We start from the raw sequence: 15,658 nt of genomic DNA on the forward strand, positions 1-15,658 counted from the left end.
ATCGCTTTAATCCAGTGTCTTCATAAGCATGTAAATTAGATAGCAAAATGTTTTTAAGGTACGGAAGTGTTTAACAGTAAAAATGTATTAATTTCAGTTATACAAAAATATTTAGACATTTCCCTGTAAAATAATAGTTGTTACCCAACAGTTGGTCTAGTTACATGAATCTCTTAATTTAAATTTGTAATGTAAAATTGACAGTCTTAGTAATTTTTACTAAAATAAAAACTTTACCAAAAAAAAAATGGCTGTTATCACCTTAGAATTATTTAGGTTATCCCTTGTTGTAAAAAGAATAGCACAAAAGATTTTAGATATCTTTTACATTCTTTAAGATCATGCCATGCAAGTTCTAGAATTATCAGTTTAACAAAATGCCCCTTTATTCATGCAATATTTTTAAGTCTGAATAATTAAATATCTTTTTCATTGAAGATTGTTAATCTTTGTAAATTTTTATTCAAAGCAAATGCATTTCAAAATTTCCTGTTAGAAAAGGAATTGCGGTCGGTAATTTTAATACTGAAATAGATGAGGTATGTAAATTAAAATGTAGATTGCATACCAAAACTCTCAGGAGATGCAAATTGTCGACCGTGTTGAAATCAGTAATTTCTATTTATAAGGACGGTAAATTGCAATTTTTCATTTGTAAATGCAATATGGTAGCACTAGAGTGAAATTATATTAGATGCAATCTATTTTCTTGACCGTTTTATTCAAATTCCATATGCAACCGAGCATAACACTAAGCTGCCTCTGGCACCTTGGCTAACGTGTTCATCCTTACCTTATTCTATTTCTCAGCCTTATCAGTTCCAGCTATCCTGGGTATGATACAAAGCTGCAACTAGTAATGAAGCTTCAATTTGGGAGATTTGGCCAATGTGGAAGTGTAGACTAGAAAGACAATGAAGTTAATTTCTACTCTTAAACAACTTTATTGAATCCTTTTCGGTAACAAGTAAATAAAAGGAAAATGAAAGCAGTGTTAGTGACAGAATATGTCCATGAGTATGAACACAACGTTAGAAAGTCCTGTTCAATGGCCTGTTACTAGGGAACAGGTCGTATATGAAGGATAGGGGGTCAATGTCTTGTTTGTAGGGAATAGTTCATCACTAATCTTCTGAATTTATTAGATGGGGATCGATAATTTGGTTTATTTCTAACGTCTATTTGCATCTTGGCCGTTATTTTCACGTTTCAGCTAATGTAGACTCCACCCTTCTTCAGTTGTTCTCTTGTGAACTGTGGAATATAGATTATCAAGTTTGTAAAAGTGCAAACCTGAACGTTGTTCAAATTACTTTTCTTGGGAGTGTTATTTGTCCAACATTTTGGCCCATGTAACCTCTGACGTTCATCAGGTGTATCTTGTACTTGGAATTTTAAGTAATTCACAGTTGTGTCCTTAGTATCACCCATGACTGGAACAAAAGCATGCGACTAGCCCCGTGGATTAAATAAAGGGTTCTGTTTGAAATTCCTTATAGATTTCAAGTTCCATAGAAAGTGAATTTGGAGGTCAGAAGTTACATCAGCAAAAATGTTGTGAAATTGGCACTCTAGATAAGATAGTAATCATAATACAAATTATTGATCCTCTTTTAAAAAATTCAGGAACCTGAGAATATTAATCAAAATAATTCAACCATCCATACTCTATCACAAAGCTATTCACTTATTGAATGAATTTATTTTTACAAAATCATTTTGGATTTTGGGGGGCCAGATTTTTTAATTTGTAGTTAGTAACATTTTACATTTGTGGTACTAAGTCTTTTAACTGATCTTGAAATTTTACAAATGATATAACCATTACTACTCTACAAATCGGCTGCAACATTTTATTTAAATACAATGGAAAAGATTGTCGACACTTATTTAAAAATATGAAACCACTTTAAAATTTCACTCCATATTTTTTTAAAAACCTATTTTCTTTAAGCTTTTCCCATTGGGTATCATTTTTATTTTTCCTCCTTACTAAAATGTTTCAATTTTAAAAACTACCTTGTTTTGTCTCTTCCCCCCCCCCCACACACACATAAATGTTTTGCTGACTAATAACTGCTTTGACTAATGGCATTTGTTAACGATCTACTACTGAGGGAATAGTTATTTTGATACCATCCATTAATAATGGCTGATTTCATTACTCCATTTATTAGAGTGCATTCATGTAGGTATTCTTCATTGTAGTTTTAATGCTTGGCAAAATGTCATGAATCAAAGATTCTTTAGGGATAAGCATAATTCACAATCCTATTAGTGATCATTGAAACGTCTCTCTCTCTCTCTCTCTCTCTCTCTCTCTCTCTCTCTCTCTCTCTCTCTCTCTCTCGTGCTTTGGGTTTGTGTTTGCTATTATCTTGAACTGACAGTATAATTCATCAGTCATCTTATTACTTGCTCTAATCTATCTTAATCCTCAAATCTTATTTTGTTTTATGGCATATCAACCCACTTAATACCAAAACAATATACATTTTTAACATTTGATTTTTTTTTTTTTTTTTTTTTTTTTTTTTTTTTTATATGCTTAATTGAAGACGGCTATTTTGCCCATAATTGGGAGGGCCTGAAAACCCTGATAGGGAGAGCCTTGTGAAGGTGTTAACATCCGTGCATGCAGTGCTTGGTATTCTCAAATGGTCACTTATGTGGCACTGGCCAAGATCAACACCTTTTGATCTTAGAAAAAAAAAAAAAAAAAAAAAAAAATTGGACTAGCCATATCTCTCAAATCATAAATTTTGTATATTTAACACTAATTCTTTACACTGGGATATTTTTTTTGTAATGCGAGATATGCATATGATTTTAAACTTGTGTGTGTGCTATTTTGAAAGTGGTTTTAGCCACTACAACTAGACGCTTTTTCTTATAACTTCATGCATTAGCATGAAACCCTGGAATTAAAAATGAGAAATAATTTTAAAATCCCCCTTTTACGGTAGGGGTCAAATGATATACTCTGTATTGAATAAGTGAAAGGAGTGTTAGTCAATAAATTTATCAATTCAACTGCCTCTGAATGTCTTGCTCCAACACTATACTCCTTATGACTATTTCTATTGGAAATTTATACAATTTCCAAGTTCCATTTCCTTTTTATGGCTGTCTGCCATAAATGACAACACCTCTTCCTCTACACACACAATAATTGTGAGCCAATTTTGTTCAAAATATACTGATATAAGAGTGCTTCAGAATAATGTTATTGGAATAAAAATCATAAGTTTGTAAACTGACAAATTCTGTCTTCTAAACTAAAATTATTGGCCCATAGATCAGTCTATTCATTATTAAATATTAAAATGTTTGAATGCTAATATAGTTTAGACAAAACATTTTGGAACTATTAAAATTTCCAATGTTATTGATAATATTTACCGATTCACTTATTTTTGCTTATTGTGAATTCATGTTTTGGAACACGTAAATCCTAAGTCTATGACGTTACGCAAAATCTATAATTTTATGGTAATATTTTAAGCTCCATAAGAAAATCTGAAGAGCTTTGTTGATTGAACCTCAAACTAAAGATCTCAAGGTTTTTTCAATTTCCAGTAATTACATCCACTTTATTTGTTGGGAATTTATTTTACTATCCATGAAATATTTGTTTTTAAAAATGATTTTGACAATGAGATAAATTCCACAAATGTTATGAAATATATATGGCAATTACGCTACACAGAATATTCCACATTTCATTCCCGTGAGAATTTCAGGCTGTATTATATTAACCTCTCAAAGAACTGCCATTCATCAGATAAGCCTGACGAATTCTCACAAGAATGAAATGCAGAATATTGTGTAGCTTAATTGCCATATATATTTTAGTAACTTACTACCTAGCTTTTTTCGTATTGAGCACTGAAGTAAATACTGAAAATTTATGCATAAAATTATATCTTCGTATATTAATTTTTGATTAAATTAAGTAGTCATATATATTAGTGACTGGTGGAAAATTAACTATTGCACAAAATCTATAAGGTTTTAGTCTAATTTTCTTTTCTTTATCTGCTTACGGCTTTTCTATAAATTTTATTTAAAGCTCCACTTCAGTTTGTAAAGTTTGTATAATTTAATGTGTGAATTCTTAATTTTTACTTAATGCAAACTAAAGTTTTCTTCTGTAGTAGCAGGATGTAGATGTATCTTGTTGCCTGACCTTTTTTTTTTTTTTTTTTTTTTTTTTATCTGAAATATCGGTCTGACTGGCAGAAACAGCAATAATCAGATGACTCTGATAGGAGTATGAAGATTCTTAGTTGTAAAAGCATTTTATAGTCTAAGTATAGCTGATTCAGAATATATTGGAATCTATATTAAAGAAAAATGTTGACCTGTTGGGTTACCCATTGAGCTTTGGATTAATGGTTTGAATAAAGAAAGTGATTTTGTCAAGATTGACCATTATAAACAATTATCTTTTTATTCTCTCCTTTCCTTTTGACAGTGAATAAACTTCTGGAAGTGATGTAATAAGATCTAATAAGAGTAATAGTAAGTCATTTAGTAATATAACCCTAATTTATGATTAATTAGAATTAAAATGGACTTTTTCTTTTTCAAATATAGCTCAATCTTAAAAACGTTTGTAGCATGTATTTTATTAATTATATAGGAAAAGGCCTTAGGGAAACATTGATTAAACCTGCATTGGTATAAGATTGTACCAAATTTTAAACTTTATTCTGACATTTAAAAAAAAAATGTCCTACGTTTGGAGCAAATACGAAAAGACCTTTCCATTCCAGATTAGACTGCATGATTGCTCTTGACATAAAAATTAATTTAATCAAAGTTTGATAATTTGGTCAAAGTCGAATTACTAAGTTTTGATTAAAAATAATTTTTATGCCAAGAACAAATGTTGTGAATTTTTTATTTGCCTTTTGTTTAGCAGGATCATAACTTTTTTTTTTTTCTTTTTTTTACAGATGTGAAAAATATCTTAAAATGCATCTCTGGTAAATTCTGCTCTGGGGAGCTTACAGCTATTATGGGTCCTTCAGGAGCTGGTAAATCATCATTAATGAATATTTTAGCTGGCTACAGGTAAGATAAAATGCAATATTTTTACTTTGAAAAACAAAGAATTAAACGTTTATACATACATGAAAGTATTAGAAATAGCTGTGTATCAATTTTGCCAATTTAGTTTTAACATTACTTTAAAATCTTCTGTATTTATTAAGGAACTAGCAGGGGGTGTTTGGTCCTTCCAGTTGTAAAATGCACTTAAATATATTTTAATTTGTGCAGATTTCTATTGTATAGCCAATTCTCTTGAACATTATATTCTACCTAATATTATAGTACTGATTTCAAAAGTAAAAAATTGTCATCAGTTAGAATCAAAACCAAGCCAGTTTCCCTTCCATTGGCCAAAAAGATTTAAAACTAAACCACTTCAAAGCTGTGAATGAATTTGTGCTTGCAGAAAAGTAAAAGTTGAAATGAACATTTTTGCATTTTAACTTGCCAATATATTTCTGTACATGCGTTATTCATCCATCAAAACGATTTTACGTGTTAAAAACCATCCTTGGTGTATAATTACTATTTCCTGTTAATTTCAGTTATGTGACTAGTAGTTTAACCGTTTATCAGTTAAATATTTTCTCGCACACATGCACAGCTATTTTTTATTTATATAAATAAATCAGTTTATTTAGTGCTATTTTTTTTTTTTTCTTGCATTTTAAAACTTTCTTGGTTCTGAATAATTTAAAGTTTTATTTTTAAGCCTCGTAAAATATTCTTAGACAAAGCATTAGATAATTTTTATATTACTAAGTTTAGGAATCCAACACATTTTTTATCTTTATTTTAAGATGACTTTATACTATTTGGCCATTATCCCATTTTTTTTTATCTTGGTAATTTTTGAAAAGATCTTGACTTCAAAGCTAATCCATAAATAAATATTAACAATGACTGTTGTGCAAGAAAAATGTATTTCTATTAGGAATTAATATTGGGTTTTTATTTTACCAGTTTGATTACATCAAAGCATAAATTGTTTTATTTGATAGTTTAGTAATTATAATATAAACTTTTCCTTAGAATTATACCAGTTTAGACAAATATGTGTATATATAAAAAGTGAAACCTCTTGTAAATCTCTAATGATCTCTTACTAATTTTTGTTTGTACTTCTACTTCCGTAAGGACTTCCAATATCACTGGAGACATCCTTGTTAAAGGCAAAGAACGGAATCTCCGTACTTTCCGAAAGATGTCCTGCTACATCATGCAAGATGATCATCTCCTACCGCATCTCAGTGTGGAAGAATCCATGATGTGTTCTGCTAACCTCAAACTGAATGAGAAAATGACTTTGTCTGCAAAACAAAATCTTGTAAGTTACAATTTTTTTTATTTCCTAAAGAAAAATGGTTCCAAAATAGCACTAATACATTGTTAGTGTAATGATACAATCGAAGCTATAGAATCGGTTGTCGAGTTTAAATATTGTCTAAGTATTAATACTGTTGTTGATCCAATTACAGGCAAACTAGCAACTTGTGTTAAATTAATTGTATACACTAAATCGTTTGTAATATGTATTGCTTTGGCATTAAAAAACTTCAGAAATTTTGTAAAAAAAAAAAAAAAAAAAAAAAAAAATATATATATATATATATATATATATATAAGCAAAAAACGTTGAATATTTGACAGTTGGCATGCACACTTCTTACACCCACACTAACAGGGATATCCAGGGTTGAACAAGTAATCCTTGGACCTTTTGCACCTACTCCATAACCCCCATCTTTTATTAGGTTGGTGCAAAAGTTTTGACCTTCAACTAATATATAAATATATATATAATTTTTGCACCAATCTAATAATTTTCCAATTTTATAATATTCAAATTGGAGTAAAGTTCAAGGATGTATTTAGCATATCTAAGGTGTAAATTGGTAACTTAATAGCCTTTAATTGGCACACATGGGCATTTTCCAGAAATCAATGTGGCTCCAAGCCCTGAACTCTGTTTTTAATTTCTATAATTTTCAAACTATAATAAAATTTTATGGATGTTCAGACTTAATGATATGTGTTCTCTTTATCAAACTGAAATATACTGATCCAAGTCCGTTTCCTAGTTTCAGAATGTTTGAGGATCTGTCTAAAACTGTCACAAATTTAGGACAAAAATCGTCCTACTACCCACTAAAATAGATAAGCATTTTAATGAATCATAATAATTAGATAATACATTAGCATTTTAATAAACAAATTCCTGTCCACATTTGTACACAAAAAAAATTAAAGTGGAGGTTAAAACTAACACATTAGTTTTTGAACTGCGACATGGATGTTTCTAATAAATATAAGTTATTTTATAGACTGAGAAATCTTGTTTTGATACACTTGTGGCTTTAATAAATTGCTTGTGATTGGCGGTATTAAAAACAAATTCCATCTGTTAAAAATTAAATTTTTTTAACAATTTCTTTCTGGTTGAAATATAGGATTGAAAATTCTGAAATAACAAATATACTAACCTCTAATTTACATGTTTTTATTTTCATATAGCTTGCTTTAAGTGAAATTCATACTACAAAAGCATATTTTCTGCCAATTTGAAAGTTTAATTATAAAAAAATATACTCTAGCAGTAACATTTTAATCAGATTATCTGAAATGTGCATGTTATTTAATCACATGTGCTACTAGTTTTTTTTTTTTTTTCTTTTTTTCACCCCATTGTTAGATGATTGGATTTTTTGTATGATTATAATTTTTTTTTTTTTTCTATTTATGAAATTCTTTGTAAAAGTTGATTCAATTGTTCTTGAAGAAAAAGTATTGAAAAAATGTTTAGATCTTTGACCAATCTGGTATTAAGACCAGCTTAATATTTCAAATGCTTTTTCTATCCTTTGAGTCACAATCTTATATATATTTGCCAGGATGTATCACTGAATATCTACAATTCAAATCTGTGACCACAACCTCATATTATGCCAAACAATATTTTATTGTTGCATTGCTCCGACTTCTCTTGTTCTGCAATATCTTGCCTGTTAAGCAGCCATTTGCAAGATTGAAAGTTCATGCTCAGGTTTTTTTTTTTTTTTTTTTTTTTTTTTTAAGTTGGTAATTTGCATGTGACCATTGACCTGTTTTAAATAATATAACACTGATCAGATATCAGAAAAGCTGATAGATCTGAACAAAGATTTGTGGAGCGTTTTTATAGTTTTGTTATCTGAACATGATTGACAGCGTTTTAGCTCATCATAAATACATTACTGTGCCACAAAAAAATGTTTACTTTGTTACACATTTCCTGTATCGATGATCAGAAATTTTCATAAAATATGTATAATGAACAGAATGTAATGCAATCATTGTTTTATTACTTTGCTGAAATCAATGATAAACTGGCCATTATTTATGAACAGTTAGACTTTTATCACTAATTGCCTTGGAAGCAACACCCTCAACTAGTGATTGCCAATACATCCCAGTCTGGGAAAATGGAAAGAGGGTAGTAAAAATTAAAAAAGGAGGCCATCTTTTCCTCAGTATTGGCAATATGTCATACATTTATTCCTGCTTTAAGAAAAAGGATTATCATGGTGCATGGTTTGTCATGCCTCATACATTGAAATAAATCTGATATGATACTGATTTTTTTTTTCTGTACCTTCATACGACCGATACAAAATTAACACTATGAAAGTATTGTGTTGATATCAAAGTAGAATTTTCTTTCTTGGAGATAAGTTTATGCTGAAAAATCTAATTACATATTTAATAAAACGGATAAATGATACTAAATAGTTCTGAAAAACACAAATTAGATGGCCCACAAGGGTTTATATTAGTGTTGTGACAATTAATCAGGAAAATCTGTTTGGTATCAGAAAAATTGTAGCCTAATTTCCGATTCTAATCTACTTTAATGTAATTTTTTGTTTCAAACTTAATCTTCTATTTCTGGTATTAATGAAATATTAATTTTAAACTACCAGTGAAACTAAAAATTTTGGATCATAACAAATTTAGGTTAAAAAAATAACCCTGATAGCAAGTGAATAGAAAATGACACAAGTGTAGATAAAAATCCAAAATTTTGTATATCTTCGATACAATATATAAAAAAAATTCAAGTTTGTCAAATTGAAACAAATTATATCTACTTTAAATGATTACTAAATCACACACACACACACACACACACACACACACACACACACAACTTTAAAAAAAGTTAAAATTCTACTTTGTATTTTTAAAATTAGTATCTATAATTGCATCTGAATCTGGGTGGAGGTGATATTGGAATTGTCCAGTCACGAAACCACCAAACCTAATTGCCCGATGGTAATATACAAGACTGAGATTTGAAATCGAACTCTAAATTCGATAAAATTCAATTATGATGAGTGGAAGTCTATTTTATCACCGAAAAGTATAACATTTTAAAATCTTGAAAAAATGTTTATTGAAAAATACACTTTGCAGATATTGTAATTTGTTTTTCTTTGGAATCAAACTTTGTATCTTTTATATTTATAGTTATTACAAGACCAGAAACCCTTTTTATTTTCAGGTTGATGAAATTCTTGAGACTTTGGGTCTAATAGAGACCAAGAAAACACGAACAATCAATTTATCCGGTGGACAGAGAAAAAGACTCTCCATAGCACTGGAACTTGTCAATAATCCTCCTGTAATGTTTTTTGATGAACCCACCAGGTGAAACTTTTCTCTTATAATAATCCTTTCTCTTTACATCAGACTTGTTTATCCAATGTGATTCTTTGATATTCGCTTTCAGTTTTTTATCAATTTACTCTCAATGTCTAAATTACATTTAGGTTGATAGGACATGCATGCATTTAAGGTCAATTTTTGCTTCACTAATATATTTTACATATTTTTGAACTGTAGAATCATTTAAAAACTTAAATATTGATTTGCTTACCTGACTTGCTTGTAAACTTTATATCCAAAATTATAGAATGTAGCTTTGACTGGATGCATATTTTTCTGAATACAGAATAATATCCCCCAACCCTAAATGCCACCCATGATTGTTAAAATTCTAACCACATTTTGTACAAATAAACTTCAGTCTATGCTTGACTTGTCTACCAAATTTCATTCATAATGTCTAAGTTTTTTTGTTTTGTTTTTTTTTTTATCACTGTTCAGTGACATATCAGTAGGAGGCATGATACTAAATGGATTTCCCTCATTAACAACCCCCATTCCTTCTGATTTTTTATTTGTAGAGTTCTCAAAGATAATGTTTATCAAAACTGTTTCCAGACTATTTTTGAACTAAAGAGCTGTCATATGTAAAATGAAGGCAGTGTGATATTGTATCCAGATGTGCTTATTAAATGGCGATAAAACAAACTGTTGAATTTATAACAAACTTGGTAAACAAGTCAGGAATAGATTGAAGTTTATTGGTCTCAAATATGGTTGGATTGTAGGATTGTGAACTTTAACTATTCCATGTGTGAAATTTGGGTTTACCTGTATAAAGTTTAAAATCTAAAAACTATTGTTTCTTGGCATTAAAATTGTTAAAAATCTTATTTTTTTCCCCTCTTTTAGTGGTTTGGACAGTGCCTCCTGTTACCAGTGCATTGCTTTACTGAAGTCTTTAGCTGCTGGAGGGAGAACGGTGGTTTGCACTATCCATCAACCCAGTGCCAAGCTCTTTGAAATGTTTGACCATGTGAGTGAAAGCTTTTATATTAACTTCTTTTTTCTCTTATGATTAAACCACATTATTTATAATCTGTATAATACACATAATTACAGTATCACCTTCAATACTTAAAAAAAAAATCTGATTACTAAAGATAAAATTGCTGGTAAAAGTAATTGCTGTTTGGTTATTTTTAAATGTTTACCTGTACCAAATTAAATTAAAAATATAGAATTCTGTAGCTGACGTAAAAAATAACAAAGCAAAAAAAAAAAATCAATGATTTTAAACTCTGTATCAACCTAACAACACTCACCCATTCCCATAATCCGTAAGTGGAGAACTATTTGGGGCAAATAATATACTAGTTTCACAGGACAAATGAAGATCAATCTTACAACTTAGAAACAAAAACAGGCAAGAAAAATGACAAACACTGGAATCTTGCTAAATAACTGGTTCATTCGACCATAACTTTCACTTAATGACTGGTTTAGTCATTAACATCAAGGTTGGCTATGGACATTTGGTTGAACATTATAATCAAGGTGAGAGTAGCTCAAGAGACTGAAAATAAAGATTGTCCTTAAAAGGACAGTTGCAATTTGAATTTAAAAAAAAATATAGTAAATGTAATTTGATAAAATAGTAATTATGACTTTCTAGTTTATATGGATTTAATTTCCCTTTATCACTTAGTCAGAGACTTGTTTTCAAGAAGTTGTATACTTAATTTCTTGAATTTAATGTAGCTTAAAAGAAAATTTTGTAAAAATGTATAGTTCTTGATCCCTCAAATTTTAGCTGGTTAGCAGGAAGCCAATAAAATATTTAAGCACTTAAAATGCTCAATATAAAGTGTTAACATTCAGACTAGGATTTTAAATACCTAACATGGTCTATGGATTTGGATTGGTCCTAAGATTACCATTTCTTTGTGTTCTACTCTCATGTCCTTAAAATTAAAGCAAATTATAATCATGGTATCCATTTAGTCTTATTTTCTTTGGTCAGAGGTTCAAGAGTTTTCAAGTCTCCAAGCTTGGCACTCTTAAGAATTATGTTTAAATTTCATTAAGATTCTTGATATTGGTTTGCAACTAAGTTTTTGTGTGGTTCTACTCTTCTATGGACTTCCAACTCTAGTCTGTTATTTTTCCTTCTAAGAATTACTCTTCAACATGACTAAAGATTTACTTTGTTTTTTAAATTAAAATAAAATAAATTGATTCCAGTGAGTGTACTGACGTGACTTTAAGACAAGATAGATATGCTGAATGGAGTCTTTTGGATAGCTGTTGATAATTTTACAAAACGCAAAAATCCCATCATATGCAAGAAAGGCAGTGTAAAACATGTCCTACCTGTACGCTTGTGAGATATGGTTAATGGCGAAATTTCAAAACACAATCCTGGTTGCAACTCATAGAAAAAAGAATTACCAGTTTCACTTATAGACTTTAATGAGAACTTGCTTCTCACCATCTTGACTGGTATGGTCACATCATGCTGTCAGTAATCTGAATCTCTCCCAAGTATATCCTGTCGCTCTAAAACCATGTGGAAGAGCACTTAAGATTTGGATGGAATCACTTGATAACATAATCCAAGCAGACAGTACAAGCAAAAAGGCAACAGACAAAAGTTGGAAATCATTCACAAAATGTTAAACTTCAGCATGAAAACAAAACCTGGAAATCATCAATTAAATAATGTATTTTGAGGATCTGTAGCAAATTTATCTAATTTTATTTTTCAGCCATTGTAAATCTCAATGAAGAGATGTAATTTCTTCTACCCATTTCTCTTTCAGTTATATATGCTTGGTGAAGGACAATGTATTTATCGTGGACTTGTCTCCAATCTGCTTCCCTATTTTGAGAAGCAAGGTGTAACGTGTCCACCTTACCACAACCCAGCAGATTTTGGTAAGCCATTTCGATTATGCCAACGTCCACACTTTTAATTATCCATTTTTCAGTTTTATCAGCAGTCATTTACTTTCCTTCTCACACCGAGTCTTGAATCTTGAGCACTAAAGTAGTTAGCTACACTTACTATGGGCAGGGTTGAAGTTTTTTTAATATTTTTGTGCAATTTAACAAATTTTTAGGAGTTTGTAAAATAAAATTTTTATTTATGTACAGTTTAAAAGTATAATTACTGGTTTTTGATTGGTACTAAAATTAATGTTCAGTGTTTAAATTGAAAATCAATGCCTACTTCGCTTTTTTACTTAAAGTGGTATAGATTTTTTCTATCATTGTGGGTGGGAAAGTGTTTAAGAGAAGCACACAGAATTGTTATAAGTTGGAGATAAAAACTCTATCATTTAAATATTTATTTCACCTGCCGTTTCATGGCATCCTCTCAGTCTTTAAAGAGAAGGCTTCACTATTTTTCTATGAAATATTCCTTATAACCTGCAATTTAATTATTCAATAAATGGATGTTATTTTTACTAAAATCCATCCATGCATAGCAAATTTCACCCCATATTGTTTGTATTATTGCATGGCAAATACCCCCACCCCCACCCCATATAGTGTTTTTAAAATATATATATTATAAAAACAATAGATTACCCGTCCCAGGGTGGGTAAAATTACACGCACACCCTCCTCCAAACCACTTACTAATCCTTACAAAGATTAAAATCAAAACATAAAATTTTAAATCCTATCTAGAATCATTATTCCAATTTTGATCAAAATCTACATAATTTTTATTTTAGAAAATGTATAAAAAAATTTAAGGCTGAAACTTAGTTTTAAGAAATTAAAATACAATGAATCTTAATTCATCTATAATGATTATGAATCAAATGGAATACAGATTAAAAATATTCGAACATTTAAGAGATTGTGCTCTATTATGGGCCCCTTAAAACCCTTTAACATGCTCCAAAGAAACTGAAATCTAAAATATCTGTTAATTGGTATCTAATATCTGTTAATTGGTATCTAATATCTGTTAATTGGTATCTAATATCTGTTAATTGGTATCTAATATCTGTTAATTGGTATCTAATATCTGTTAATTGGTATCTAATATCTGTTAATTGGTATCTAATATCTGTTAATTGGTATCTAATATCTGTTAATTGGTATCTAATATCTGTTAATTGGTAGCTAATATCTGTTAATTGGTATCTAATATCTGTTAATTGGTATCTAATATCTGTTAATTGGTATCTAATATCTGTTAATTGGTATCTAATATCTGTTAATTGGTATCTAATATCTGTTAATTGGTATCTAATATCTGTTAATTGGTATCTAATATCTGTTAATTGGTAGCTAATATCTGTTAATTGGTAGCTAATATCTGTTAATTGGTAGCTAATATCTGTTAATTGGTAGCTAATATCTGTTAATTGGTAGCTAATATCTGTTAATTGGTAGCTAATATCTGTTAATTGGTAGCTAATATCTGTTAATTGGTAGCTAATATCTGTTAATTGGTAGCTAATATCTGTTAATTGGTAGCTAATATCTGTTAATTGGTAGCTAATATCTGTTAATTGGTAGCTAATATCTGTTAAAACCTCTTGGGTATCTGAATTTTGAAGAGTTCCATTTCTTTGCCCCCCCCTCCTTAAATAAAATATAGTCCACATTAGCTACCCTTATGTCTATTAGTTGTTGCAAAATTCATAATGATTGGTTTATTAGTTTATGAATGAATCCTGTACACACAAATATAGACATACCTAACTTTATGAAGGTGGACATTGCATTTTTAAAAAATCTTGCCTAGAAAAGCTTCAAAGTTGATGAATCAAACTATTTGACACCATATCTTTTTCTTTGACCTTTTCAGAGTTTTTCTTCTTGGAAAAACTCCCAAGTATACTTATAAATTATCAATTTACTTTTGTTTTGTGGTTGGGTGAATCAAACAATCTAATCCAGAAGTTAATTATTCACTAATCTTTAATAAGCTGTCTTTGGCTTGAGAAAAAAAAACTCATGCTTTGCCTCGGGATAAGATAAACTAATGTTAACTTTTCAAATAGTTCTACATAAACTATCAATGTTGGGATTACCAGATTATGTTTTTAGTGCTCGGCTTGATATTTTGGTCAAGGACATAATTATTGCATTATTCTACAATTTTTATCTTGCCATTCAACATTTAGTTTTATAATTGATGCAAGAGTTAGAAGTGGATGAGTAAGTTGAAAGAATTTTTATGACTAACCAGTAGAGCATTATTGTTGTCAACCAACCTTAACAATGTGATGTATGAAAGTGAAACTTTGCTGGTGAGGATTTAAGTGTGCTGCATAGAGAAATGACAATGAATGTGGAATGTGAGCCTAAAGGAAAGGTATAGATTTGATTACCTCTGGATGATTAAACATCAATGGTATAGGAATATGTGCAGAACAGGAACCTTTGTTCATTTAATCACATTGAAAGAACGGATGAGCATGTTTTGGTTAGATGTATGATAGTTATGGTAGCAATCAGTTGGCAGGGAAAATCCAAGGAAAACCTGGGAGAAATTGATCAGGATGTGCTTGAGAAAAAGGAATAAAAATCTGGGGAGAGATAAGTTAATTGGGAAGTTATTTCTAAAAGGCATATAAATCAGACATACTGGATGATTATTATGAATGCAAATTCTGTCAGACATGCATTTCAAAATTTATGTATACATGTACAAATAGGTAAATAAAATGTCTATTTCGTTTGTTGTGCTATATGGATTGCATATACTGTAAAGTGTGCAATTATTTAATGTAGAGCTATAATCTTTGCTAATTGCCAACTGTTTTTAAAGTTCTACTCATAAATGAGGAGCAAAGTAAATGTATTTTTTTTCTCTTACATTTTTATACAAGTTTTTTTTTTTTTTTTTTTTTTTTCACTAATCACGTTCATTTGAATGTTCATTTTGTTTGCAGATGATCATATTGACTATAATTTTGTCTCCATTCCC

General features: G+C 29.7%; 1 protein-coding gene across 1 annotated transcript in view; it reads left to right on the plus strand.

The window, feature by feature from the left end:
* LOC145277917 (ATP-binding cassette sub-family G member 4-like) overlaps positions 1-15,658 on the plus strand; it is a 73,450-nt gene that overhangs the window by 36,433 nt on the left and 21,359 nt on the right. The window contains exons 2-6 of the mRNA XM_080129975.1: positions 4,962-5,079; positions 6,196-6,385; positions 9,599-9,744; positions 10,615-10,738; positions 12,525-12,639. Coding sequence (XP_079986101.1) covers positions 4,962-5,079; positions 6,196-6,385; positions 9,599-9,744; positions 10,615-10,738; positions 12,525-12,639 — 693 coding nt within the window. The remainder of the gene's footprint in view (positions 1-4,961; positions 5,080-6,195; positions 6,386-9,598; positions 9,745-10,614; positions 10,739-12,524; positions 12,640-15,658) is intronic.

Source organism: Euprymna scolopes, chromosome 6, assembly GCF_053919585.1.
Source record: "Euprymna scolopes isolate OS-2025 chromosome 6, ASM5391958v1, whole genome shotgun sequence".
Classification (NCBI taxonomy): Eukaryota; Metazoa; Mollusca; class Cephalopoda; order Sepiida; family Sepiolidae; genus Euprymna; species Euprymna scolopes.